Source organism: Megascapheus bottae, chromosome 4, assembly GCF_031878675.1.
Source record: "Megascapheus bottae isolate mThoBot1 chromosome 4, mThoBot2.hap1, whole genome shotgun sequence".
NCBI lineage: Eukaryota > Metazoa > Chordata > Mammalia > Rodentia > Geomyidae > Megascapheus > Megascapheus bottae.
The window spans coordinates 65,141,293-65,169,155 of NC_143512.1; the positions used below are offsets into that span (position 1 = coordinate 65,141,293).

A 27,863-nucleotide genomic window follows, 5' to 3' on the forward strand; every position below is an offset into this window, starting at 1 on the left:
TTCTGTTTTCCCAGTCCCTAGACTGCCTGGCTTTCCTCATCTGCATCTTGACCTGTATTATTATTTAATTAATATCTTCCCTACTATAGTACTTTGACAATAAATACTGAGTTGCAGTTCAGCTCACAGGAATAGAAGAGACTTAATCCCATGAATTTATCCAGAAATCAAAAATAAATTACAGTTGGTTATTGTCTATCTCATCTCTGGAACTTAATAGGATGCATGAATCAAGGAAACAAAAGGTGCAAAGGAATTGAATTCCTTGAAGGTCCAAGGCATGAAAAGCTGTTGGATTCATTTCCCAGTGACAGTCAAACATATGGTACAAGCTGATCGTCTATTTTTTTGTTTTGTTTTTGCCAGTCTTGGAGCTTGAACTCAGGGCCTGAGTACTGTCCTTGGGCTTTCTTGAGGCTAGTGCTCTACCACTTGAGCCACAGTACCATGTCCAGCTTTTTCTATGTACATGCTACTGAGGAATTGAACCTGGGTCTCTGTGCATGCTAGGCAAGTACTCTACCACTAGGGCAAACTCCCGGCATGGTTTGTATTATTTTAAAGTGTTACTAGCTGACATTAAAATATGGCTGCCACATTAATCACTTGGACTTAACTAGTATATAATTTTTGGAAGCATTTTAAAAACGATAATTACATTTAGTGCCTTCTCAAAATGTATTATTATAAACTATCATTTTCACTTGACAACAAGCATATGAAGAACACAGAATGGTGCTTAGAATTCTATTTTGAAAGGTCTTATTTGGAGGCCTTTAGGCCAAATGGCAACCCCCACTTAAATGCTTTCTAATTTTCACTATGTAAGAAACAATGAGAAGGGAAAAAGGAAAAAACTTATGGACTTATTTTTATAAAAACATGTTTTATTTTATTAAAACATCTATAAAAGTAGAAATAACCATATAAAAATACAGATTACTCCAATGTGTTGGCAAACAGCTTATGGCTGGATTTGAGAGTAGTACAGGTACTGTGTTCCAGAACACCCAGAAGTTAGGAGTCCACCTGGACTTGTCATTAATCTGTAAACAATAACTTCAAGTATTTAGCACTTTTTAATTACTAAAAGATGAGTATTTGCTTGTAAAACTTTTTAAATGTTCTTTAAATCTGAGCAGATAAAGGCACTTCATACTATTGTTTGAAACATAAAAATTTATAAGAAGTTTATAGAAATGTGTTTTGGCATTAGGACATATGAGATCAATGACTTGAAAACAAGCTTTATAATGATTTTCAGAAAACATAATTTGATCTTTTTGTTACTGTATACCAGGATTCTTTAAAAAAAAAAAATCATGCTACCAAATGGTTTTAACTCCTGAGTCTTAAAATCTTAGTGGGTGGTGCAGGTAGTGCTGCATGCTCAGAAACTGGGCAAAACATGTACCTACCGCTAGTGTGCACTCCTGACGTAAAGAACAAGATGTTCTTAGGAATTTAGGTCCAGTAACCCGATGAACAGTTTCAAACAATTATTGTGAAAGACCATTAAAAATGCATGTAAAATACTTGATTCTAGAATAATACAAAAGAACTTCAGCATTAAAAGAAAATAGCAGACAATATCAATTCAGAATCTTTTGTCCAACTTGAAGACTAGTTAGGATAATAACACCTTTCTAAAATAAAGCAAGTCATCTTAAAAATTAACCCATGTTAAAGTAATTTGATAATAAAATTAGAAAACCATAACGATATTTTCTTACCTAACTGGAATTCTAGAAACATAGCACCTTAAAAATAAAGAGATAGTACTAGACTGACCTGGCTTAAATTACTTCTTGAGCCTTCAATTTCTCTACCAAGTGTAACTTCCAGCTATTTATTTATTTGTTTTTCATTTAGAATTTAAAGTGAATTATAGGGGTCTCTTTCTGTGAAACTAATTTCAAATGAAATTCCTGGAAAGGATTTGCCTCAAATACTATACTATCCTATGGTTCTTTTTTTTTTTATATTCTTCAGCTATTATTTTTCCTTTCCATGTTTTACTAAACAAACCTGAAAAACAGTTATATGGTGAAGATTATGAAAACTATTAGCTGGTGGAAATTTTAAGCTTCATCCTAAATAGGCTTAATCTAACCATATACTTGACAAGTCAGGTCAAATTTCACTTTTACAAGGTTATTTTGAAATCAAAGGCTCACTCTCCTAAAACTTCCAAAGCCCTATAACTTAAGGCTCTTCAAGGGCATATCACTGAAGCGAAGCATAAAAGTTAACACTTTATAGTTGCTCCTTTTAAAACCAGTAACCAAACTAGCCAAATGGTCCAGCAATTGGTTTCCTGCATAGGTTCCCCATTCCAAAGGAGTATGAGGTACTACCCTGCAATGAGCACTTCACAGGCAACTGGGCTTTGTCAGGGCCAGTCGGCACTTGATGCCCCATATCTCCTGGTTCTTTTGGTTGGCAACAGTTGGCCTGGCGATGGTGGTGAAATAGGCACAATTAATCTGCAGGTGAGGAAGGGCTTCCCGTAACAATTGAAGGGTGTCATCTGGCACAATTCCAAAAACTTGTAGTGTTTTTAATGTGGGAATTTCTCCAAGTTCACTGAAAAAGGATAAAAAAGGGACTTTCAGTAGTATCTAAGGAAACTGACTAGAGATATTCAGTCTAGTGTTTATAAGCTTATAATTGGTTCCCAAACCTATAAAATGTAACCTGAGAAAATAACTTCTGATAAATATGACTTGATGAAAAAGCAAAAATCAAACATGGTGGCAGAAGCCTTGAAGCTAGACCAATGCAACTAGAAACACCTGTGCCTTAGAGTAGGCAAGAGCGCCATTCATCTGTACATACTACCATCCGTTTCCCTTGTCACAAACTGGCTGTCGTCTTCGGTATTTCATACTAGGTGAAATGCAACTGTGCCAACAGCTGTATTCTGGCTCATGAAAACAAAAAACAGTCAGATAACCCCCTCCCTAAAAACTTGTAGCCTGTTTCTCTGAAATCAATACTTAATTGATTTTTGCTAATGGTAGGTCCACAAACTTCTCTTCTGTTTCTTCTCTATTTGCTCCAGGTGGGAACATAGAGTACAAAGCCTTAGGAAGGGAAACATTTATTTTGAAATTTCAACAAAATCTAGCTGCGGATCAATGAACACATCAGTGAGTCAGAAGCAACCTTTCTATTTTCACTGTGAATCATTTTTCAAGGAAACTGAGCCTCCAACAGGCCTTCCTTCCAGTCTGTCCTATATATGAACACCAAAGGTATCTTCCTAAAGAAAGCCTCACTCAAGATCATTCTCCTCCAAAACCTCACATGCTTTCTGTATTTAAGGAACCCAGACTGTTCAGGGGGCCTAGAACCTTCCATGTTGAAGCCTGATCTCCCATTTTCCCACTACGCCTTCAAGCATGTTACGCCACATTCCACAGAACCTTTAGCACCAGAGATGTTTAATATATGTTAGTGGACTACATGATGAAGAGCAGTTTAGAAAAGCACCCTTTAAAGAAATGTGCTTGTTCAGAAGGGGTTAATAAGAGTGGGAGGGCAAAATAAATGGAAGAAATCTAATCCAAACAGGTTGCAATTGTTCCTTTCAGGACTGTAGAAGCAGTATAAAAGATGAGAGGACGCCCGCTCCAATCTCAAGTCTTCTTATGTGAAATCTGAGGTTATGAGAATTGTATAATACCTAGGAAGATCATGGTTCTGGGATATCCAAAGCAGCCAAGTTGTTAAGTCATGCTTCAGTGGATCATATTGAAAAGAAGAAGCTTTAAGTGGGAGGAAGGAAAGGAGGGAGGGTGGCAGATGGCAGAGGAGGAAATGTTCTTGAAACAGTTTTGGGAAAGATTTGGTGAGGAAAGACACCACATGGCGCTCTAATGAGTTACATGCTGACAAGGGAACTGTAGAGAGAAGGTTTTCAGACTTCAAGATTAAAAACAAAACAAAACCCAAACCCCTGCCTTTTAGTATGTACTATGACAGAGGAACTTACAGACATCTCTGAAGGTACAACGGAAGATACTGAAAATCAGATGAAGGGATAGAAAATAGGAATGGAGGAGGCTGAGAGTTTGGCCTAGTGGTAGAATGCTTGCTTAGCACGCATGAAGACCTGGGTTCAATTCCTCGGTACCACATACATAGAAAAAAAAAGCCAGAAATGGTGCTGAGGCTCAAGTGGTAGAGCTCTAACCTTGAGAAAGTCCAAGGACAGTGCTCAGGCCCTGAGCTCAAGCCCAGGACTGGCAAAAAAAAAAAAAAAAAAAGGAATGGAGGGTTTACAAACTCCTTTCTAGCTTAAGAACTATGACATTATGACACTAACAAATGCCTTAAGAATCTTTGTTCCAGTTCAGTATACAAAGCACATTTATATCAGAGGATGAAATGGGAGAATCCCAAATTTAAGGCCAGTTGGGCCTCAAAGAAACAAATGAAACACACTCTGTGTGCCCAAGAGACATTTGTAAACACACTTCATCTATATAAACCTACTTTCCCACACACAATCCAAACAAAAGGACTTAACTACAGATTCTCTTAACAAGAACTTTTAAGTCTCCTACATCTATCGGTTTACTCTCCAGCTTGGGTTTTTCACTTTAGTAAGAAATGGGCATAATTAAAGAAAGTTTAGACACATGAAACAAGATTGAGGAAGAAGACAATAAATACAATGATGGGTTCAAAACAACATTACTAAAGAAAAAAAAAGATTCACATGTTACTATCACTTCTGAGATTAAGAAATAGCCTTCTTGCATAAGATAGCTGGCTTGCCAGAAGATTTTAAGATCTTTTGGAACTTTTACTATGAATTTCAAATACATCAACTTCCAGAACAATGCAAAAAATGTTTTGAGATACAGGGTACCAACAAACTTATGTAAGAAGTTTAAATATAAATCATGAAAGTATTTATAGGGTGCCTAAAGAAACACTCTTTAAAGCTCAAAGAGTGCATTCTTGCTCTCTATTCTGAGGGTGTGACATGCTTAAGCCCTTAATAGTGGTTTTTATTAAAAGTAGATTTAGAAAATGAGAGATAATTTAGATAGTACACCCAGGACTATGTCTTCATCATCCTTCACCATCAGTTTACACTGACAGTGGGATTACTAAGTAGGCATTCTGTTGTGCACTAGATTCTAAAATAAAATGTAAGAGCTCAGAACCTTCCCTTTGCCTCTGCTAGGAAAAGCATTTGGGCTGTCACCTGTTTAGCTTCTTGCTGAAGCCAAGCAACAAAGCAAGACATATGGACAGAGCTCTCGAGAAGAGAAAACAAAAAAGAATTATTTCCACACTTCCTAGGGGACAGCCTACATTCTAGGCAGGGGAAAGAAAGGATGACAGAGAAACCTTTTTGAGTAAAGGCTAGAAGCTCTGCATGCCAGAAAATAGAGGCAGGAAATTTAAGAGTTCCATGCATCTGAACTTAGATCCTTGCACTTTAGAGCTATACAAGTAAATTGTAGTATTCTTTATAGAAAATATATTCCCAAAGGAGACACTAAAATTTAGGTCTCATGAGATTAACTGAAATTAATTATGATTAATTATACCAGAATTCCTAATTCCACTAGTTAGTTCTGTGCACATAAAGTATCTGATTTATTTACTAATTGGCTAAAACTATAAGATTCAAGTTATGAATTTGAGGATTATACACATTCATTGTTTGAATCCATCGTGTTTCTTGGGTAAGAAGCTGAAGCTAAATGACTGTCATCTAATAATACTGAGCACTGCAGATTCCATGAGCAGCCTGCCCATAATAGAAAGGGCAGTGACTACTGAAAGACACTGACCTCTTGTGGTTTTCAATGGAATCTCTCTGCTTTTCACATTAGGAAAAAATGCTTTGGTCCTTTGGGATGAAGTAAGGAAAACCTTTTATTATTCTAAAGAAATGATAATTACCTCATCATCAATCCCGGATGAATCAATCACCTTACTTTTTAGGACCTATATAAAATATCTCTTCACAGAGAATCAGAACCATACACTGATTCTCCATACTCCTTGACAATCAGGAAATTCCTCACTCCATTACAGAACTTTTCCTCTAAACCCAGATGAAAGCTTTTGGAATCACCTAGAATTAGTTGAAAAATTTGGAAAACCAAACCAAACCAAACTCACTCATATGGGGTCTGCTTTCCCAATGACACTTAGGAGATCTCTTGTACTTCTTTACGACTTTTACAGAGAATATTACAACACTCTAATGCTGACAAAAATAATTAATGCTTAGTGACATCACAGTTCCAGGCTCAATTTACCCAACATTTCAAGCAAAACATTGCCATGGGTTTTCGATTTTGCTACTTTCTTATCCAGTCTGTGATACACTAGTATTAACATTTGCATTGCAAATGTCTGTTATTAATAACAATGGCTTTCAAGACTAAGCAGTAGCTTTGTTGGTCTTTGCTCTTATTAGTAGGATAATGTAACATACTCACAGTAGAGTTTCAGGTATGATATCATAGCACCGACTGAGTGAGAGGTGTTGGAGGTAGTGGAGATGGAAGAATTCTGGGAAGCAGTCAGTCTTTAGCATGATGCTATCACTGTAAAAGAACAGAAGGATTCACTTATCCTCCCTAGATGGGAGAATACTAGTGCTTTAGTTCCTCCAGTTCAACATTAAGATCATTTCCCCATTTAATGAACTGATAAATTTTCAACTTTTGATTTAAACTAAATAAAGAAACCATACCTTAAGTCTAGGTGGACAAGGTTGGGGCATCTTCTAATTAAAGTACAGAGATCTAAGAGGGCAAACAAATGTGACGGTCACTATCAAATGAAGAAGAAGACAAGAATATCTGCTGTCGTTAACATCTTTTAACACAGCTCTTGAAGTCTGGACAAGAGCAGTGACAGATCAAATTATCAGAAAAAGCCAAGTGGTCATTAGGACATGCAAAATCTACATAGAAAATTCTAGAGATCACATGAAAACCTATTGGAAATGCTAAAAAAAATTGTGTGAAATGGTTAACTACAGTTGATTTATGTATCAGTAAGTGACTGAAAGATTAAAGAAAGTGGGATAGATCATTCCTAACAGCAAAAGGTAAATAAGTCTACCCAAGCTACTACTTTGCAATCAGAAAAATGAATCAATAAGTTATTTATTTGAAATAACAGGCAAGCTTTATTGATATTGTTGACATGTATCTCTATCTACATAGATATCTATGTCTGTCTGAGTGTCTGTCTGTCTGTCTATCCACCCCCCAGTCTCCCTTGGGCCATATTCTCTAACTTAGATTTGCTTTTCCAAGTGCCTCCTCGACATTCCTACTTGGATATGCAACATGCATTCCAATATATGTCTAAAAATCAAACCCAAGGACTCATGCTTGCTAGGCAAACACTCTACCACTAGGCTACATTCACGGCCCTGCAACCTATTTTTATATTGGAGTTTTGCCTAGTAATTTTGTTGATTTAAAGTTAATTCTTAAGGAATGTGGCTTAGTGGTAGAATACTTGCCTAGCCTACCGGAGGCCCTGAGTTCAATTCCTTGGTACCATATAAACACAAAAAATGAATAAATTCTTTACCTACAAATTTTAGGTATTTTAAAGTATATTTTCTCTCTCCTTCCTTCCTTTCTTCTTTCCCTCCCTCTCTCCTTTATTAGTATTATTTTTCTTTTGTAATACTAGGGTTTGAACTCATGGCCTGTGCTTCCTAGCTGGTACTCTATGTTCTCTAACAATGACAACAAACTGTAGTTATCTTTTTAGATAGGGTCTCCTGCTTTTTCTTTCCCTTTCCTTGTCAGGAGAAAAGTCCTCCCAGTGGTGCCTCAGTTAGTTAGTAATATAGATGTGCACCATCACACATATCAAGATGGGAAGGGTCTCCTTAATATGGTGCCTGTGCAGGACTGAAATCATGATCTTCCCAACCTCCGCTTTCTGAGTCATACAAGTATGACCCATCTGCTTGATTTGATTTTATTCTCTTGACGCCAGCTCACAAGCTGTTTACATTTACTCTGCCGATCAACAATACCTCAACTCTAAAATGTAAGTTAACACATGCACCGAACTAAATGAGACAGCATTTATAGAGGAGAACTTCTATGTTCAATCAAATGTGTGATTACACCTGAAGTTACACCATTTAGGCCAAGGAGTTCTAACCTGATTTCTGGAGATTCTTGCGGTAGCCACTAAGATTCAGCTGGGTGATTGTCTTTGACAAGTGTGCAACAGCCATTTGCACATGCTTTTCAGTAAACTCAAAGCACCAGGAGAGGTTCAGCTCATCCAGTCTGCACAAAGGAATAGGAAGGAAAACATGAGCCCATCATACAAGGAGTTTGGCTCATGGTGAAAAAAACAAAACAAAAACCCCCCAAAGACTACAAAGATCATACAAAGCATCACTGTTCTAAGCAGCTACTGTTGCTTATCTGAAACTGCATTCTCTCTTCCTAACACCCTCCTGTCCCAACTGTCCTGAAAATTGCTGGGATATCTGAATAAAAGCCCCAGAAAATCCTGTCCTCTCCAGAAATGAAGGGGAGTCCTATTTCCTCCTCCTCTGGAAGATGCACCCCACTGGAGGGTCAGGAACAGAAATTCTAGCTTTGTTTTCTTCCTCAAACCAACCAGATAACTGCCAGTCATAGAGACTGAGCAATCATCCAAGATGTCTCATAAAACCAGCAGAATGAACCGGGATTCTTGATTAAAGAGATGCAGACTTTGCAGGAAGCCCTTCCCATCTAATTCTGCCTCTTCTGAAGCTAGTGTGGGGAGGGAGAGGGTGGGTTCCAGAGACAATATACAAACCCAAATTTGCCGGCATTGCTGACTAAATGTGGCGCTCTGGATTTTGTCTTTCCTATAACACTCTAACCCAAAGGAAATTTGCTTCAACAGATCTCTTGGGTACAAAAGCTGTACTACAGAGACTAAAAAATAGTTAAAACAAACATATACATCATATTATCTGTTCTGGAAATCAAGTATCCTCTCAGTAGTATGGTTTTGCTGTTATTAAAGATTGCTAATGTTACCACACTTATTATGGTTTGTACCTACAATGGAACATGTTTGATCCAAACTGTGAGTTCTACAGATATTATAAGTAAAGACTTGCTGGTATAGACAGGTAAAATCAATACTTCTTTCAACCACACTGGGTTAAATAATTGGCTTACTCCTTATTTTCATAGTAACAAGCAGAGAAAGGGAACTACTGAACAAATCACTTTTCCTTCCAAATAGGATTCAGCTCTTGAATTTAATCAGAAATTTACAAGAAAAGAAAGTGTATTATCTCTCAAGAACATGGAGAATTAAGAACAGCTCAAAAAGTTCACCAAAGACTCAGATGTGAGGCACTACAGTATTTGCTACAAGAACTCTACAACCAAGTATCAGATTTTTCCTACCTGGAACAGCTGCTTAGCAAAGTCTTCAGGGCAGATTCAGAAAATCCCCAACACCCACATAGGTTTAGTCGCACTAAGTTTGAGTTCTGTGCAAGCTGACTAGAAAAAAAAAATGCCAGAGGAATACTGAAAAAGCATTCTTAGTTGATCAATACTGATTTACTCAGAGAACAACAGGCTAATGAAAAATTAAGTTGCATTAACAAGTTGTTTATAGGAAAAGTGAGTTTAAAATTTACATTTCATTATCTCTGACACCAAGGAGGGTGCCTTACCTCAGTTTACTCATCTTTGAAATGCCAACATACCTACTGAGGGATGTTAAAAAGATTAAATGGTCCAGTGCAATGGAAGACTTGGTATAGTACTTGGCACAGAATTAAGTGCATAAGAAAGATTGATTTATGTAATTTTTATTAAAAAAAGACATTGGTAATAAAAATGCCCATTTTTTTTCCTTTAAAGTCCATGGGAGGAAATGAATGGGTTCTATGCAGAGTACTGTGTTGTAAGAGACTCAAGATTTTTATCTATGGGTCTTGGTATCCTAGGGAAGGAGTTTCTGAAGGAAGTCCCTGGGAATACTGAGAATGAGTGCACTTATGACATCTTTGAGATGGGATGGGATGGTTTGCAGCCTAAATCCCTGCTTGCCTAAATAAAAGAGGAAGTTTTCTGAAAAAACAAAACAAAATAAACCCCCCAAACCAAAAAAACAAACAAAAATCCCAAAGCCCATTGTGCCCATAACTTTAAAGTCACAAGGTTTTTTCACTTGTATGTCCCTTAAAGATGCTTTCTTATCTGTGATATTCTTAGTTCTCTTTATGGAAGATTAGATATTAAGAGGGATTATTTTGGGATGGTCTCTTCAGAATCAACCTAGCCTGTACTTCTCCAGCCTGCCATGTAGGCTCAGTACAATGTGGCCTACCTCTCTTCACGCCAAGTCCCATACTCCACTGCGTGATCTCGTAAATGAGTATCTTTGATACCAAGCTTCCTAGTCACTTCCTCTGAGAAAGCTGCCCTCCCTAAATTTAATTAAGCCTCCCGTGTGTTGCCACACAATCACTAATGCATTTTATAAACATACTCTATTCTAATTATCTGCCTCGCTCCTGAATGAGGTATGGGCCATACAGTTCAGCCTTTCTTCTACACAGCCTAGCACAGGGCCTATATTGCCTGAATGAGTCTGGAAAGTTGCAAAAGCTGGAGGCCTACAACATGTATTGTCCATGTCTATCTGGAAGGATACCTTAGTCACATGTAGGGAGCAAAATAACATATGCAACAATTGTCTGTGTGATGTACTCTGGCTAAGACTCACTTGACAATGGGATCCGAAAGCTGCAGGCCTTCCAGGCTTAAATTTTGCAACTTGAAGCACTCAGACAGAATACCATGAAGGGCTGATACATTTATAACTGAGTTCGACAGGTCCATGTGCTGTACACGAAAAGAGCTGAACAGAGAGGGAAAAAAAGGCTCATATAAGAACAAGTAGATCAATCTGATCCCTTCCTCTCCCCAATGAGCAGCTTATCACTAATAAGACTCTTAAGTACACAGAGCTGCTGCAAGTGAATTCCCATTCTCACTCATTTTAAAAATTCAAGTGAGGATGTTGTTTCCAGTATAGACCCCTTTAGAAAATTACTAAGTGATTATGAGTCAAGGAGATTAAGTCTGTAACTCCTGGTTTCTGACAGGATGAGTGGGTAGCGGTAGTGGTATTTTCCAAAAACTGAAGACAATGGAAATGAGGGAGGCCAAGTTTAATTTTAGATATGCTAACAGTGAAGTGCATAGAAAAATTCACATGTGGAAGACTTTAGGTAATCAGAAATCAAAGATAGGGGGAAAGGGGAGGGGATACAAAAACATGAGAAGGGATATCAATGTTTGAAAAGTAATGTGCTCAACTACCTGACCAATGTAAATGTAACTCCTCTATACATTATCCTGATAATGAAATACATTTTTTTAAAAAAAGAAATCGAAGACAGGGCTGATGTACACATGAAGATTCGAGATGGTTGAACACAGGTGTGTGTATAGGACATAGTGTGTTTGAGATCAGCATATGTATTAAGAGGAAAAGCCAGAAACAAATCCTGGTGTGAACAAAAGAAATCACATACAAAAAAAAGACTCAGAAGGCATGATGGGACCAGTTTTTTTTTTTTTAAATTGTTATTATAAAGGTGATTACACAGGAGTTACCATTTTATAAGTCAGGTAGTGAGTACATTTCTGTTGGGAAAATGTCACCTCTTCTTTGCTTGGGACTTGTGGTTCTGACTATGGAAAGGGGAAAAGTATTAGAATGAAGAGATAGAGCTTATCCATAAGCTCTGTTATTCTCTGCCTGTGTTTTTCTTCCTTATCTAGTACTCTACTCAAGGATTAGATAGCACTGTGCCTCAGTATTTGGTAATTTCCACCATCAAAGAAATATTTTTTGGGGGGGAAGAATGATGAAAGGAGTGATTCATAAACTGACATAATGAATTGAAATTCCTTTGTACAACTCCTTAAAGATAATAATAAAAACAAAATGAAGGCATATTTCAAGGTTGTAAATCAGTCCACACTGGAACAGAAAATCCACACTACAAACCTGGAGACATTTTTCCTACCGATTTATCAGAAACAAAAGAATTTGTCAGCTGGCTCCTGTTTGTGAGAGTCGCTGGCCTCAAATGCTGAGCACCCGACCGTGGGACTGGGGATTCAACAACCCAAGGCCTTGAGGATGTTAGGTAAACATTCTACTACTGAGCTCCATCCCCAATCCTTAAATACACCAGGAAGAACACAACAGTGTCACTGAAACCCGTGCCATGTTTCAATCTAATGGCCATATAGCATTATATAATGCTAACACCCATAATGCAAAGATGGCCTGGGGCAGGCTGAAGAAGAAAAAAGTTCAATTCTCCCTCAAGATTTAGAATCATTACTAAGGAATTTTTCTTCTTTACCTGAAATGTTCAACCAATGGTCGTTCCATAAATGATCGTTGGCAACGAAAAGCAATCACCCCTCGAGACAACAGTCGAGCAGTGACATCTGGGTGCAGATTTCTACCTGTGAGGTCTAAGGACTGCCAGAGAGACTCATCAAACCTAGGAAAGGTGAAGACAGTAGGTGGGTTAGGGTGAGTACTGGGGCTCTCAAAAGTTGGATCAAACAATGGTATAGCCACTAAATCACCTGGAAGCAAATTTTGCAGGAATTTTGTTTCAAAGTAGACTGTGCAATTAGCTATACTTTAAAGGAATTACTGTGTTTTTTAATTATTACATGGACAACCTTTCATCTTTCTTTACCTATTTCTAAGTTAGACAGCCTAAAGTTAAAATTAGTACTGCCAATGATCAGAGAATAAAATTACAGTAATCAGTTCAACTCACAAATTAAACAATGTCCATTCAAATAGCTTAACTGATTATTATTATAGATGCCAAACTTCTTCAATGATCCTACTTGCCATTTCTATTAGACATAGAATTCTCAAATACTCAAAGTGACACAATGTAAATACAAAAGAAAAGACAGCAGCATTTTATTTGACCTACTGCTGTCATATGTACTTTCTAGGAAAAAATACCACTGCCAGATATGTTTCAGTTACATGATTTTGTGTTTGTGATAATGTGAAAGGAAGAGAGAAAAATAGTAGATTCTGTAGATGCCCCTCAGCTGATGAATGGATCAACAAGATGTGGTATTTATACACAATGGAATTCTATGCTGCTGTCATTTGTAAGGAAATGGAAAGACTTAGAAAAAATCATATTAAGTGAAGTAAGCCAGACTCAAAGGAACATAGGCTCAATGGTTTCCCTCATCTGTCATAATCAGTAGATACCTTGGACTCTCCTAGCAGAGATTTACAACAGAGCAAAACCTAGATACATAAAGCCATATATATTGACACTAAATGAAAGGACCTCCAGGATATAGAAACAAAAGCCATATAAGGAGTGATTGTTGTCTTTAATGTACTATGTTATCTCTTATCTCTTTTGCTGTCCCTTGGTTATCTCACATTGTTATAGTATTTCACCTTGTTATCTGATATACTGGATATATGTGTATTTGGTTATTTGAAATCGAATAGGGAAGGGGGAAAAAACAAGATGAGGGGTGGGGGTGGGAAGAGGGAAATGGGGACTAAGACATGAGAAAGGGTATCAATGTATGTGAAGTAATGCATCCTCTATCTGGTGAATATAATGTAACCCTTTTATTAATTACAATAAAAAATATATGGAAAAAGAAAAAATAGTATATTTTGGACAAGTGCTTTTTAAATAAATAAATAAATAAATGGGAGTTTCCAAAAATTGACTAAGCAACATAAAAGAATTTTAACACCCACAAATTAATTTAATTTTAAAAAAAGTGAAGGGGGGGTGCCTAGTGGTAGAGTGCTTGCCTAGCATGCACAAAAACCCAGGTTTGATTCCTCGGTACCACACACATAGAAAAAGTCAGAAATGGTGCTGTGACTCAAGTGGCAGAGTTCTAGCCTTGAGAAAGCCCAAGTGCTCAGGCCCTGAGTTCAATCTCCAGGACTGGCAAAAAAAAAAAAAAAAAAAAAAAAAAAAATTAAGGAGAAGCATAAGCACATGGACAAATGGTTTAAATGCAGCATTCTAAATGTTAAAACAGTATTCTAAAATGTTCTAACAATGCTCGATCTAAGTGCTCTTTATTGGCAGCTGTGTTTTAAAATAATTTGTGTTATATAGAAATTGCCAACATGTGATTTTATCCCCATTATTAAAAAGGTAGATTGGAGATAAGATACTTTAAGTGGAATTGGCATGCTTTGCATTTTTTTCTTGCCCAGACTAAGATCTACTTTGAAGAAAATATAGAATATCATGCTCTAGTTATCTCAGATCTCATCTCTCTGGGACAAGTTTTGGAACATTTACCTTGTTCTTAAAAAAACATATCTTTAAGATACACAGGAAGAAGGTAAATTCAGGAACTATCTAAGCCAAATGTAATAAGATATGGTTGAAGATGGGGAGTTATCCAGACATTTGATTTCTTGCTTTATCATTCATTTTCCAATGTTGTTCTCTTGACCCTGGTGTTTCTTCATCTCTTAAACTGACAACATATGAGCATTTAGGACTCCGTGAAGGAATAAATTGGTAACACTGACACAAAGTGCTTTTTAAGTGAAAGCTACTACTTTAATGAGAACTGAGGTGAAGATAGAGGGATTCAGAAGGTCAAATGATGTGAAGCAGCAGCCATAAAGGATGCACTGCTAAGGTACTATGTGAGAACTAGCAGTGAATACAATGCTCTGAATTTTGGTAAATGAGTGTTTTCTATGTACTTTAGACACAGACACACAGATACACAGACACACAGAGACACACAGAGACACAGACACAGACACACAGACACAAGAGATGAAGGGCATGGTAATGTGTTTGAATATGGTAGTCATTTTTACTACTTATATCTGTGTAAATACATACAACCGAAAGATTTCTTTTTTAACCAACTTAAGACCGTTGCATAGTTAGTGGAAAAAAGAAACCAAAATGGGTTTATTAGATGTGGCCAAGTGACACTCAGCCACCATGCAAATAACCCTGCATTCTAGACAACCTATGACAGTAAATATCTGTGCTGTTATTTCTAAGGCAGGCAGCTTCTGCTGTCTCACAGGGGAGCTCCACATGTGTGGAGAAAGAAGAGATGACAGACTGCCTCCAAACATGAAGTAAAGATGAGGACAAGAGACTGGGTGGGGGTGGAGGGTAGAACTGGGAGAAAGTTCCATTTGAAAAATGGGACTGGTGATGTAACTCAGTCTAGAGTGTGCCTAGAATGCAGCAGGTAGTAGGTTTGAACCTCTGTACGACAGAGGAAAAACTGAAAATTGATTTCTTCTTGCTTCAGCCTTGTTATTGCTTTCTCAGGTCACCACCCACTTGACATGCTGCCAAAAAAACAGCCAATATCTAGGCAAACAGGTCACTGGAATAGACTAAATTTATATTAATAGAGGACCCTCTCTCCCACTGTGAAATGAGGACTTTAATAAAAATAGTTAGATATCTAGTTTCTTTGGAGATATTGTACTTTTCTTGGTATTTAGTTCCACCAGACTAAAATAAATATTCAACTGTCCTTTCTCTACCTCCAAATCAGGTAAAAATACTCACGCGAGGCAATACCATCTCTTACAAACCCCAGAGACTCTGAGCAGCTCAGGAAGGCACAGACAATTAAAGATTCCCAGGAGCAGTTCATCAGGAAGGCAGTCCCAGGAAACACCTGTGAAGAGACATACAAAGAGATGAACACAAAGTTTCCCACCATCACTCTTTCCTGTCAGGTGTACTGAGTCTCTCCAAGTATAGGAAGAACATCTAATAGTTCATTTAAAGGGGGCTTAACACAAACTGGATTCCTCATCCTCACATTTATTTTTTTGCATGACTCACTTTCTCTGCACTCTCAAGTGAACATCATTTTTGTCAGCAGTGAGAAATAAAAACTTAGAAAGCTTTTTCTGTCATTCTTTCTTTCAGCTCAAACTGCCAAGTGTGGGCAAGGACAAAAAGGTAGTAAGATCAGAAGTTAGAGACCAGCCTGGGCTACACAGTAAAATCTACTTTTAAAAAAATGAATAGAGGGCCGGGAGTTTGGCCTAGTGGTTAAAGTGCTTGCCTAGCATGCACAAAGACCTGGGTTCGATTCCTCGGTACCACATACATAGACAAAAGCCGGAAATGGTGCTGAGGCTCAAGTGGTAGAGTGCTAGCCTTGAGAAAGTCCAAGTACAGTGCGCAGGCCCTGAGCTCAAGCCCAGGACTGGCAAAAAAATAAAAATAAAATAAAAAATGAATAGAAGCCAGGTACTGGTAGTTCTCACCTGTAATCCTAACTACTCAGGAGGCTGAGATCGGGGGATGTGACTCACTTCCTGCTTTTTCTTTCTTTCTTATGCCAGTCCTAGGGCTTGAACTCAAAGTTTGAGTTTTCTCAAAGCTAGTGCTCTACCACTTGAATCACTTCACCACTTCCAGCGTTTTCTGTGTATGTGGTACTGTGGAATCGAACCCAGTGTGCCAACCAAACACTCTAACACTCAGCCATGCATGGGCCCCTGAGGATCGTGATTTGAAGCCAGCAGGGGCAGGAAAATTTCAGACATTTATCTTTGTGCCTCAAAGTGGTAGAGCACTAGCCTTGAGTGAAAAAGCTCAGGGACAGTGCCCAGGCCCTAAGTACAAGCCTCATAATCGACCAAAAAATAAAAAACAAAAAACTCAAAAACTGCACATTCATAAAGCACAGATTCTACTGAGTGGGAATAGATGATGACACAAAGTATAAATACATTATATGGTATGTTGATATGTGTAACTGCTATGCAAAAACTGTTCATCTCGGTAAGGGTGAGACTTAGGTCAGAGACAGGTATTATATTTGCACACAGTGAGCAGCTGGGCCCTAAATGAGACCATGCTCAGTGAACCAACTGGCAGAAGGAGACCTGTGAGCATCTGGATGCATTCCATGAGATGGGGACACGTCTCAGCTGAGGAACTGAATGGCAGTCAGGGTGGTGGTAAAAACAAAATCAGTATGGTATTTGGGGTTGGTGTCACAGGGGCATTCTACATTACAATGAGGCTTTTGGACTTGGTTCTGATCATAACAAGGAACTACTACAGAATTCTGATAAGGATGACAAGATTTCATTTATGTTTTAAAAGGCTCCCTCTGGCGACTATGTTTAGGTAATTTTATAGGAGAAAGGTAGACAAAGGAAAATCAGTTTTCTTTGTCCTATAAAAGAAATCTGTAGATAACCTCTTACTCATGTCCATTAAAAGGTACTAGCATTTACAGAGCAGGTGCACTGCGCCAGGAATTGTGTAAAGGGAAACGAAGCCACTGTAAAGAACATGGAAGAAAGTGAACATGGAAATGCTCCTGGGCAGCATCCCTGAGCAATCTTTCTAAGATAACTGTATCCTTCCCTCAATTAAAACCCTTCAATGAAACCTCCAAAGATTTAGCCTAAGTCCACACTGTTTAGCATGGCATTTAAAGCTTTCATGCTACAGCCCAACTTGTTTTTCTGGGTTCCTTTTCTACAAAGGTGTTCCAGTAGTCTGGAGCTTGCTGTAATTTTTAGAATGAATCATTGTGCCTCACATCTCAATACTCCGCATACTATGCCTTCCTCTGGCTGCTATTCTTTTAAAATCAAATTATTTAAAAGCCTTACTCCTACATAGCCCTCTTAGGACAGATCATTTAAGCGCCATGATTCCATTATTTGCCGACTAGGCCCCTACTTGTCCATAAGTTTGTAAGACTTTGATTGAAAACAAACATTCGTTGTGTTTTCAGGAACTAAAATCTAGTGCATTCATTTATTTATTCAATGTGTATAACATGCTGATGTCTACTCTAAGGATGCAAGGAAAAACAGGGCCATGCTAATCTTCACTCTACTCAGAGTCTGAAAGACAGATCAACAAGACCTTTCAATGAAGTGCCACAATGGGTTATGAGAACACATGGGAAAAGTAGAAGCCTATCTGCAGCTAGCAGCCTCTATTTAAAAATGAGCCAAAGCAGCCACTAACTGGGGACAAGATTAAAGTACCAACTGAGGCTCTGAGAGCTATATGCACAGTGATGGAGACAGATCTTGCATGCTTCAGCCAGGGGAAACAGCCAAGGCTTTTCAGTATGGCACTTTCTGGCCCCATCACTCATGTCTATAGAATCAAAGTGGATAGATTACAGTGGTTTTTAAACTGGGTTCCTGTCTGTCCCCCAAATAAAAAAAGTCAGAAGATAGGCTTTTCTCAAGCTCTTCTCCCTTAAGTTTCTCATCTCTGCTACCTCTTATGTAGGTCACATTCTAGTATTCTGGAAAAAGTAATTTTGAATCTAGAACGTAGAGATTTTACTAGGATCTACAAAAACCATCGTAATACCAGACATGTGGCCTTCCCCCAAAAGCTTGCAAATTACTGAACTAAGGAAGAACCTCACTCCCAACAGAATCCCAGCTGTGGTGCCCCCAAGTCCGTGTACTTAGATAAGTTACTTAATATTTGTGCGTCTCTACAGAAATGACAATACATATAGGGAAGACTAAACAATGCAGCGGAGTCAGACTTTCTCACATTTATTACTCTCTATTCTTTTCTCTAATCTACATGTTTTTCTTTTTCTGAGGACTTGTACTTTGCAATGCTGCTTTCGATTTTCACCAACAGGAAAATTCCAGAGGGTCTGGACAGAGGTTGCAGTGTGATTTACCCAGGCCCTACATCTACCCCCATCTAAGCTTGACATCCCCAGGAACAGGTCCCGAAGCTCTGACTTCCAACTAGTTTATCTGGAAAGTCAGAAAGAACAAAAAAAAAGTGAAGAGAGTCATGAAGGGAACAAGTCAGGTTGGGTCATTTTTAATTAGCAGATTGTTGTATTGGGTAACTGGGGCTCAAATCTCCCAAAGTCTTCAAGAGACCCATCTGGAGCCTGCCTCAGAGCCATTCCACCTAAGGGTATGGCTGCTGATGCCTCAATCTATCAGCTGCTGTCAGTCACTGACTGGGAATTCAAACAAAGTTAACTCTCCAGCATTCCTGTCTGGAGAAAGCCCCCAGGCAGTCCTATCTGTGTACAGAAAAAAAAAATCAAAACCAAAAACCAAAAAAAAAAAAAAAAAAAACCAAAAAAACCAAAAACAAAATACAACCTCTAGCATTAAGGGAAAGGTGCACTTCAAAGGCCATGGATGAAAGACCCAACACTATCCTTTAAAGATAGTTTGAAAAGGAAATCAGAGAAGCTTGCTGAGAAATGGCAGGGCAGGACATAAATTAATGAACATAAATTAATGAACTTAGTACTTTTTATTTTATTGAGAACAAACAAAGAATAGAAGAGCGGTAAGAACAAGGTAAAAATGCCACAGTGATGAACGCAGAAGCCAACAAACTCAGGTAAGAGAGGCATGTAGGAGAGTCCAGTTTAGAAGCCTTCCCAGCAGCATATCTTTATTTGGCCACCTCCAACTTGCCCTCCATATTGCAGCTAAGAGCACTTGCTCTGAGAAGCATTTCTAGGTCACCAATAAAGCCCAATGCCCAGGTTTACACAATCAGGGATGCGTAATTCCTGACAGACACATAACTAGTTTTCAGAAAATACTTGTTACATGCATTGTGCCTTTCAAATACTTTCTCACAAACGTTGCATGTGGCAACTTTGCCTTAGTGTAAATGGCTAACCATAACCGACCACTTAACTACTACAAATCTGTGTCTAGAACAAAAGCTAGCACTGAATGTGAGAAATTGCCCAATGAACAATTTAAAAAGGAGTGATAAACACCCTGGAGAAGAATGCTGGCTTTATTTGAAGTAGAAGCAAGATTACTGGCCTCTCAGGACCAGTATTGTTACTTGTAAAATTATCAAGCTGGCCACTTATTCCACTTGCGACACTTCATGGGTGCCTGATGAATGTGCTAGAACCAAAAGCTGGGTGTAAGCCTTAGGTCTTGCCCAATCATCTCATTGGTAACCAAACAATAGAAAACACCATCTATTAGGTGCCCTAAAAATGATCAGGCATTTATTCAAGCACAATGATGCTAATCTTTGCTACAACCTGAGTACTAAGTATTATTATTCCTATTTTATACCTAAGGACATTTACTTAGTCGAGTTAATCAACTTTCTCAATGTGACATCAACTAAAACTGGGTAGCAAAGGCAAACCTGGGTTTCTAAACTCCCATGCCTCAAGGTGAGGTTGCAGATACACAAGAAGTGAGTTTAATGACTTGCCTTAATAGAATACATGGCCAAGAAGATCACTCAGCATAGAGAGGGGTGCAGTAGACTTTGGGAGAAGGAGAAGGGAACTCTTAAGAGAAGATAGTATATGGCAAAAGGGACAAGTCTTGTCAATATGAGGCAGAGTAGAAACTCAAATCCAGGTGTGACTTCAATATGTATCCCTTTTCTATCCCACTGAAATGTTAGTACATGCGTATTGTGCAAGTTTTAAAAAGCCAAGAAGTAAACCAGACATTCTGGAATCAGCAGAAGGCAAGTGAGTGATGGAGGGAAAAGTAAGTAAAAGAAAGCTACTAGGAACTATCGGTGGGCTCAGCATCAAATAGGAAGAACAATGGTCCAGGACATGCACGGCCTCAGTTACAAGCAAACTATGCAGAGCTCCACTTAGTCAACCACACAGAACTCCTAATGTAGGGGTCCTGAATGAAATTATATCAGTTTGGAATTGATTGTTGTCCCAGCAGAGGGGCAAAAGGTTGTCTTTAATATCTGTGATAGGGACAGCTATACAGGCTGGGATAAACTTAATTTTTACTTGCCATATTTAATTTTCAAAACACCAGCCAGCAACTTTCTGGATTCTTGACTACACTGATGCCTAGTTTGTTTGTAGAGAAGAAGGTAAAATCCAGAGGTCTTTCCACCATTTGCTTCTGTGAAAATCACAAAACTGCACACCAGCACACATAAAGAGAAATAATGATTAAGCCCAAGAGTGGAACAGCAAGGACTTGAAACTGCACACATTTCAGAGGCAGGAAAGGGAAAACTGGCTATATAGAGCCTGCTGGGAGTCACACTCAATTACCACTGCTTCTAATTCCTCCTGAGATATGAACCTAGCTTACCTCGGTAACCCACCACCTCCCATGCCTTCCGCCCTCTTATAGAAAGGAACGTGTTCTTCTATTTGATCTTCCCAGTAGAGTTACTCAGGTAATGTTCTCAGAACATCATCTATGTCACTCAGATTCAAACTGCTAGTCTAAAGAAATCCTAACCATAACCCAATTTTGACTTTTACAATTGCTCCTGTGCATGTAGTCTCAGCACCTAGGAGATGAAAGCAGGAGAAATCTGAGTTGCAGGCTTCGTGAACTACATAGTAAGAGCCTATCTCAAAAAATAATAGAATCAATTATTCTTTTAGGTATCAAATATCATATCACACTTGCGGGAGAAACAGGCTCTGAGGTCTTGCTACTCATACTCACTGTCTTATTTTATCATTACTTTTTAAAGGGGGGAAGGGTCACCTCACTATTGCTTTTGCAGGCTTGTTTTTAGGTTGTAACACATCATGCTTCCTATCTGGTGAAACACGCAGATTACTATCCTAGATGAGTTCACTTTCCTATTCACACAAAGAAAGAGAAAACAAGAGACTGTACAGACTTTTATTTCTTTATTTTGCATTTTTGGTAGGTAGTCAAAACAGAAAAGACAAAACAAAACTAAATAGGGATCCCTAGTATATCCTCAGCCCTACAACCCATAAGCCTTTTATTTCTCCTTCATTTCTTTCTTTGGGGCGGGGAGGGGACATTGAATTTGAAATCAGGGTTTAGTGCTTGCCACGCAGGTGCTCTACCACTTGAGGCAAACCTCTAGCCCCTGACTGGTTACTTTTCTTAGGGGTGGGGGTAGGGCAGAATGAGGTTTAAACTCAAGGCCTCACATTCTTACTTGGCTTTTTTTACTCAAGGCTAGTGCTCTGCCACTTGAGCCACACAGCTCACTCTCTGGCTTTTTACTGGTTAGATGGAGATAAAGAGTCTCCTGTCCTCAACCTGCCAATATCCTCATCTTTGTGCTTCTGTTGTTCCTGGGATGAAAAGCATAGGCCACTGTACCTAGTCACTGCCTTCTCCAGTAGCCTGAGATGACAACAGAAGGCTACCTTCCCTCTTATATTAATATCCAAGGTTAGCCTAAATCAATGTTCTGAACTTTATCACTCAAACAGCTATAATTACAAGTTTGAACCACTGCCCCCAGCACCATCTTTTATTTCTATGAAAGACTTTGTCCATTCTGGAGGATGTAAAGAAATGCAAAGAAAGAAAGAAATTGAAATAAAGTATAGGAATAAGCTCTACATGAGCATGGTCTTTTTTTTTAAACCCTTATTACTCTATTCTCAATCCTACAATACTGTTCAGTAACTGGGAAGGTCTCATAAAGGCTCCTATAGAACTACTAGCTGAGATTTACTGATGAGTTAGAAATCAATTTAATAAGCTTATTAATATTTTTTTCTTTTTCTTTTGTTTGTCATGGTGCTTGAACTCTGGGCATGAGCTCTGTCCCTCAGCTCTTCAGCTCAAGGCCAGTGCTCTACCACTTTGAGCCACTTCCAGTTTTCTGGTGATAAGAGTCCTATAGACTTCTGGGCCTGGGCTGGCTTTGAACAGTGACATTCAAATTTCAGCCTCCTAAGTATGTAGGCTTATAGGCATGAGCCACCAAGCCCAGCACTAATATTTTACATAAAAGAATAGCTGGGAGTTTGGCCTAGTTGTAGAGTGCTTGCCTAGCATGCACAAAGACCGGGTTGGATTCCTTGGTGCCACATACACAGAAAAAGCCGAAAGTAGTGCTGTGCCTTAAGTGGTAGAGCTATAGCCTTGAGAAAGCCCAAAGACAGTGATCAGACCCTGAGTTCAAGCCCCAGAACTGGAAAAGAAAATATCCTATGAAATATAGGATATATATCAGCATTACAGCATAAAACGTATTTCTTACTTACTAAAAAGTTGAAAGTAAAATGTTTTCTCTGAGGATATTAAGACAAGTTACCCCGGCTCAAGTGTTCTAGGATCAGAATCTCGGGAATTTTGCACTTTGAGCAAGTTCACTTGGGGCTTATGATGTACTACGACCCTCAGAGTTTCCAATCTGAGAACCTTTGTCTGGACTGGAATTTTAAGCAGGTTAAGAGCCATACAAGAACTGATCAACAAATTAGTTCAACCATAGTTTCATCGCCATCACCTTTAAAGGGCTGAGAACAAGCACTGATTGACCATAAATGTGATGGTACTCTTTCTGCTCCTCACTGGTTGTTTCCCATCAACTTCTTCCATAAGCTCACCCCAAGGGCCAATGAGACCTGTTCTGGGATAGGCTAGTCATACAGCTTTAAATTTCCAAAACAAGCAGAAGTGAAGTGGAATTCACATGCCAGATGTGAGGCTATATTGGGGCCTGCAGAGAAAGTCTACTTAGCACAGAACTGACAAAACTTAAAATCCAGAGCCAGTCATCAGATTTCCATGCACAGCAGGTGTGGCCTGTCAAATCTTAATCCTACCAAAGCTACCAGCCACTGTCCTGCCAACTGTAGACAAAAGGTCTTTGACTAAGGACTCATCAATACTGGAAGACTAGGCTTGCTTCCGGGAGCCCATCAGAACTGTTCTCCACAGCTGTCTATCCTGTGTCATTGAGCCGAGTTTTCATCCACAGCAAAGAGCCAATCACCATCTGTCTAAGCCCAGGCACATACACACATATGCTATGGTTTCCTCTTTGTCTTCTGTGCCTCTTACTTAAAACATAGAATTTTAGGGCCAATATTATAACCCAGTTAAAATGACTTCACCATTTCCAGTTCCTCTGTTTTGGAACTTCCACTTTGGCTGAATGGCAAGATTATTCACATCTACCCCAGTGGGAATGAAGTAACTTTTGCTCAAGGGCCTCTCTCCCTCTGGCCTCCTGGAGTACTTGCTATATAAGCTACTCATTTGCTATGTGTTATGTTTTTTGGGGGGTCCTTTCTTTTCAACTTGACTTGCAAATTCCTCAGAGACAGGAACCATCCATAATACTTGTGTCTGTTTTTCTGACACTCACTGTCCTTACACATGTGTATGTGTGAATGTAAAGAAGATATAGCATGCACAAAAACTATTAGCACTGAGCCATTTTGTCAAAATACCTTCAGCCGGAAATACTTTTCACCACATTCCACATGCTAAAAATAGCAATGACTTCTTAAAGAAAAAAGTTCTACAAGACTAGAGTTGGACTAACAATATTTTGCACTAAAGTCAGCATTATTGACAAGTCAACTGACTTGCCTAGTGGGTGTCAAAAATTTTGTTGACCAGTGTTAACTGGGTTACATTATCCTATATACCAACAGCATACTAAGGGCTTCATGTAGTCTCATTTTAAGTTTCACAGAAACCTACAAAATGGCAATTATTATTCCATTTCAAAGGTAAAAAACTAAGGCTCATAGAAAACTTTCTAAAATGGATATGACTGTCAGGCTATATTTTTTGTTTTGTTTTGTTTGTTTTCAGTTTTAAGAAAAGGCCTTGCTATGTACAGGCTGGCCTATGACATGACATCCTATTCCTCTGCTTGCTGAATGCTGAGATTATAGATTTGTATTACCATGTCTAGAATTAATCTAATTCTTGATATGGACTCTGGTGCTGTAATTTGGACAAGGCTCCCTTTCCCAAATAAAGGACTGAGAAACAAAATAACTATTTTCAACAAGCAAGAAATCCAAACTCATCTACTATTTTGCCAAGTCAAATATGAAAACTGAGGACTATAATTATTTATCTTGGCTCTGCAGGATTTTCATATGAGTCTTTTCTATCACACAATTAATTTCAGTTTAGACGCTGATCATTTCCCTCTATGAATAACTTCAAAAATCCTCTAATTTGGGGCTGGGAGTTTGGCCCAGTGGTAAGAGTGCTTGCCTAGCATGCATGAAGATCCAGGTTGGATTCCTCAGTATTACATACATAGAAAAAAGCCAGAAGTGGTGCTGTGGCTCAAGTGGTAGAGCGCTAGCCTTGAGAAAAACCCAAGGGCAGTGCTCAAGCCCTGAGTCTAAGCCCAGGACTGCCCCCCCCAACCAAAAAATCCTGTAATTCTGTTGTCTCTATCATTAGAATATATTCAGGACAAGCACTACTGCTTATTTCTGCTCCTCCCTTCTCCCACTATCACTTAAGAAATCTCTAAGCTTCTGCCTACCACCCACTTCATTTCAGTCTCAGCATATCTTGTGTCCTCTTGAATGGTTCCATTAGGTTTGGTCCACAACTCTGCTCAACACCACTTCTTGACTAACTTGCCTCTCTTTTCCCCTTTCCTATTCAGCTGTCATACAGCTTCCTTGTTGTTCATCCTTTATTCTATGATCTCGCAATAGCTCACCTTTTGCCTGAGGCTCTTTTCTCTAAGACTTTTGCAAGGCATACTGGGCCTACTTCAGGTCTCTGCTTAAAGGAGACTGTTCAATTGAATATTGAGGCATTCCTTCAATACTATTTAAAATCACAATCTACCTTCTTAGTCCACAGCTTCTTCTTCCTCTTGGTGGACTCTACTTTGTTTTTAGTCATAGCACTTTCCATCTTCCAGCACACTAAACATTGTATGTATTATTCATTGTGTTCCCTAACTAGACTGGAAGCTACATGAAGAAATGGTTGTTCTGTTAACCATCATATCCACAGTAACTAGAAACATGTCTAGAATGTGGTATGTGCTCAGAAAATATTTGCTGAATTGCCCTCCCCCCACAAAAAATGGTCAAATGTTGGCCTTACAGTTTTGAGCACTCCAAGGGCAAGGAGGAAAGAGCCTGAACCCAAGGATTAGGCACTGTTTTTAAGCCTTTTTTTCTCCTCAAGGCTAGCAATCTATCACTTGAGTCACAACTTGTGACTTTCGGGTGATTCAGTGGAGATAGGAGTCTCACAGACTTTAATGCCAAGGCTGGCTTTGAACCTCAATCCTCAGATTTCAAATCTCTTGAATAGCTAGGATTATGGACGTGAGCCACCACCAGCATCCAGTTACTCCAGAATTTTGATCCATCCAGAAGGGACCCATTAGGAATGTGGACCTTTTAAAAGAGGAATAATATGATTCCTATATTTTAGCACTTAAGAAATACTTACTAGAAAAAAAGAAAGATGTAATGGCTGATTTGTATATGGGAGGTGGGAAAAAGCTTACTTAAAGTTTGTCTGTTAGGTGACTGAAAGGGTAACACCATGGTAATGGAGACAGAACTTCTCAGGAAATGCCTGTTTGGGAGTGGACGTGGGGATAAACATTAATATTTGCTTTAGCAGTCCATTTGCAAATAAAGTGACTAAAGCAGGAATGCTCACTGGAATTACATACAGATAGATTCCTAGTTTATGTTTCCATTTATCAGTGGCTCTGAGTTGGACTTTGAGCAGGCAGATTCCCTTCTAAGGAAAAAGACCGGAATGTTGTCTCATAGGTTAAAACTTTCAAGTCAACTGTGTGCCAGAAGATAAATTCCCATGAAGATTCTGGTAAGCTTCAATAATGACTGGTCCATTTCTGCAAAATAACTAGAACTAGGCAATTTTGTTAAGAGCTCCCAAAGAGGAGTTGCCAATCAAATGCTTGTTGGGTCAATCTACTCGCTACTCAACTGACAGTGCTACCCTTCTATCTTACCTGGACAGGTCTCTCGATTGAGTTTAGGCCGACGGATGATCACAAAGTCTTTGTCATTCCCTCTGCTCTTATGCCTTTTCCTTTGAGGGCTTTGGGATTGGCCCAGGATTGGGAGTAGTTCCTGGGGGATGTTCTCACTGTCCACATCTTCCTTCTCCAGTGTGGAGACTCCCATGCCTGACAGCAATTCCGAAGTTTTGCTAGAATCCCATCCCCACGTGAAGCTGGTGGTAACATTGGTACTCTGATCTGGAATCTCTTGGAGATGCTTCCTGTAGAAGGGCACAAGACCCCCATTTTCTTTTCAAAACACATCCCTAAATAATTCCAAGGTAGGCATGAAAGAAGCATTAAATTATGTATTGTCGAAAAGATCCACAACAGCTACTAAAGTAGCAGTTAAAAAAATGCTGCAGCAAGTTTTTGAAAAATGCAAAGAGAAAAATGAACCCAAAGGCTTTTAGATTTACAGTCACGCAGGCCTGGAGAATTTCTTCCCCTGGAGGGAAGGAGGAAAAGGGGAGGGAAATCATAGTGGTGGAAAACGGTTGCAGGAAAAGCCCAACCAAGGAAGGCAAGTAAAACAGCAGGCCGACCTTCCCACGAAAGCATCCAACCATCCACCCATCCTTTCCCCAGGAAGGGGCCCAGTAAACATCAGTAATCTCAGCAATAATAATACGAGCGGCCTAAAAGGATCACAACGGTCCATTCATACTCGGCTCCTTTTTACAAACGGCGTACCTGTGCATGGCGTCCTCTGGTTCGAGAGCTTTAAACTCGTTCATTAGTGGGACAGCAGCCCGTCTTTCCAATTCCCACAAAACTCGCGTGGCGGCCCCCAGCAAGCGGCCCCGGCCGTGGCTGCCTGAACCAAGAATTCTAGTAACGTTCCATCCTCTCAGCGCGCGCAGACCACTTCTGCCCGCTCACACGCCCGGTGACCGCCTTCTGCCGGCGCGCAGCCTGCTGGGAATTGTAGTTCCTGGCCCGCCTCCCAGGCCGACTGGCTCACTCCGACTTCCGTTTTGCCCGCCTACCAGATACCCACAAAACCCCGGGGCTTGAC

At 39.2% G+C, this 27,863-nt stretch overlaps 1 protein-coding gene across 2 annotated transcripts; it reads right to left on the bottom strand.

The window, feature by feature from the left end:
• Nucleotides 1-912: 912 nt before the first annotated feature.
• Nucleotides 913-27,729, bottom strand: Skp2 (S-phase kinase associated protein 2). Of its 2 annotated transcripts, XM_090332047.1 has the most exons (11): nucleotides 27,539-27,729; nucleotides 26,795-27,066; nucleotides 15,641-15,752; nucleotides 12,422-12,565; nucleotides 10,765-10,899; nucleotides 9,432-9,530; nucleotides 8,173-8,303; nucleotides 6,731-6,782; nucleotides 6,474-6,581; nucleotides 2,358-2,586; nucleotides 913-1,046 (listed from the first exon to the last, which is right to left on the bottom strand). In XM_090332047.1, the coding sequence occupies exons 1-10, from the start codon at nucleotides 27,580-27,582 to the stop codon at nucleotides 2,373-2,375; spliced, it is 1,311 nt and encodes a 436-aa protein (XP_090188173.1). In that variant the 5' UTR covers nucleotides 27,583-27,729; the 3' UTR covers nucleotides 913-1,046; nucleotides 2,358-2,372. The 2 variants fall into 2 exon arrangements, with proteins under 2 accessions (XP_090188173.1, XP_090188172.1); XM_090332046.1 differs by having other exon boundaries at nucleotides 913-2,586.
• Nucleotides 27,730-27,863: the final 134 nt, after the last annotated feature.

What these genes read in the sequence shown, in the direction of transcription:
- Skp2 (XM_090332047.1), bottom strand. Translation starts at nt 27,582, where the DNA reads ATGAACGAGTTTAAAGCTCTCGAACCAGAGGACGCCATGCACAG. An exon ending in CAATCGAGAGACCTGTCCAG is followed by an intron (nt 15,753 to 26,794) that starts GTAAGATAGAAG and finishes GTCTCTTCACAG; the next exon opens with GTGTTTCCTGGGACTGCCTT. An exon ending in CTTGTCCACCTAGACTTAAG is followed by an intron (nt 6,582 to 6,730) that starts GTATGGTTTCTT and finishes GTTCTTTTACAG; the next exon opens with TGATAGCATCATGCTAAAGA.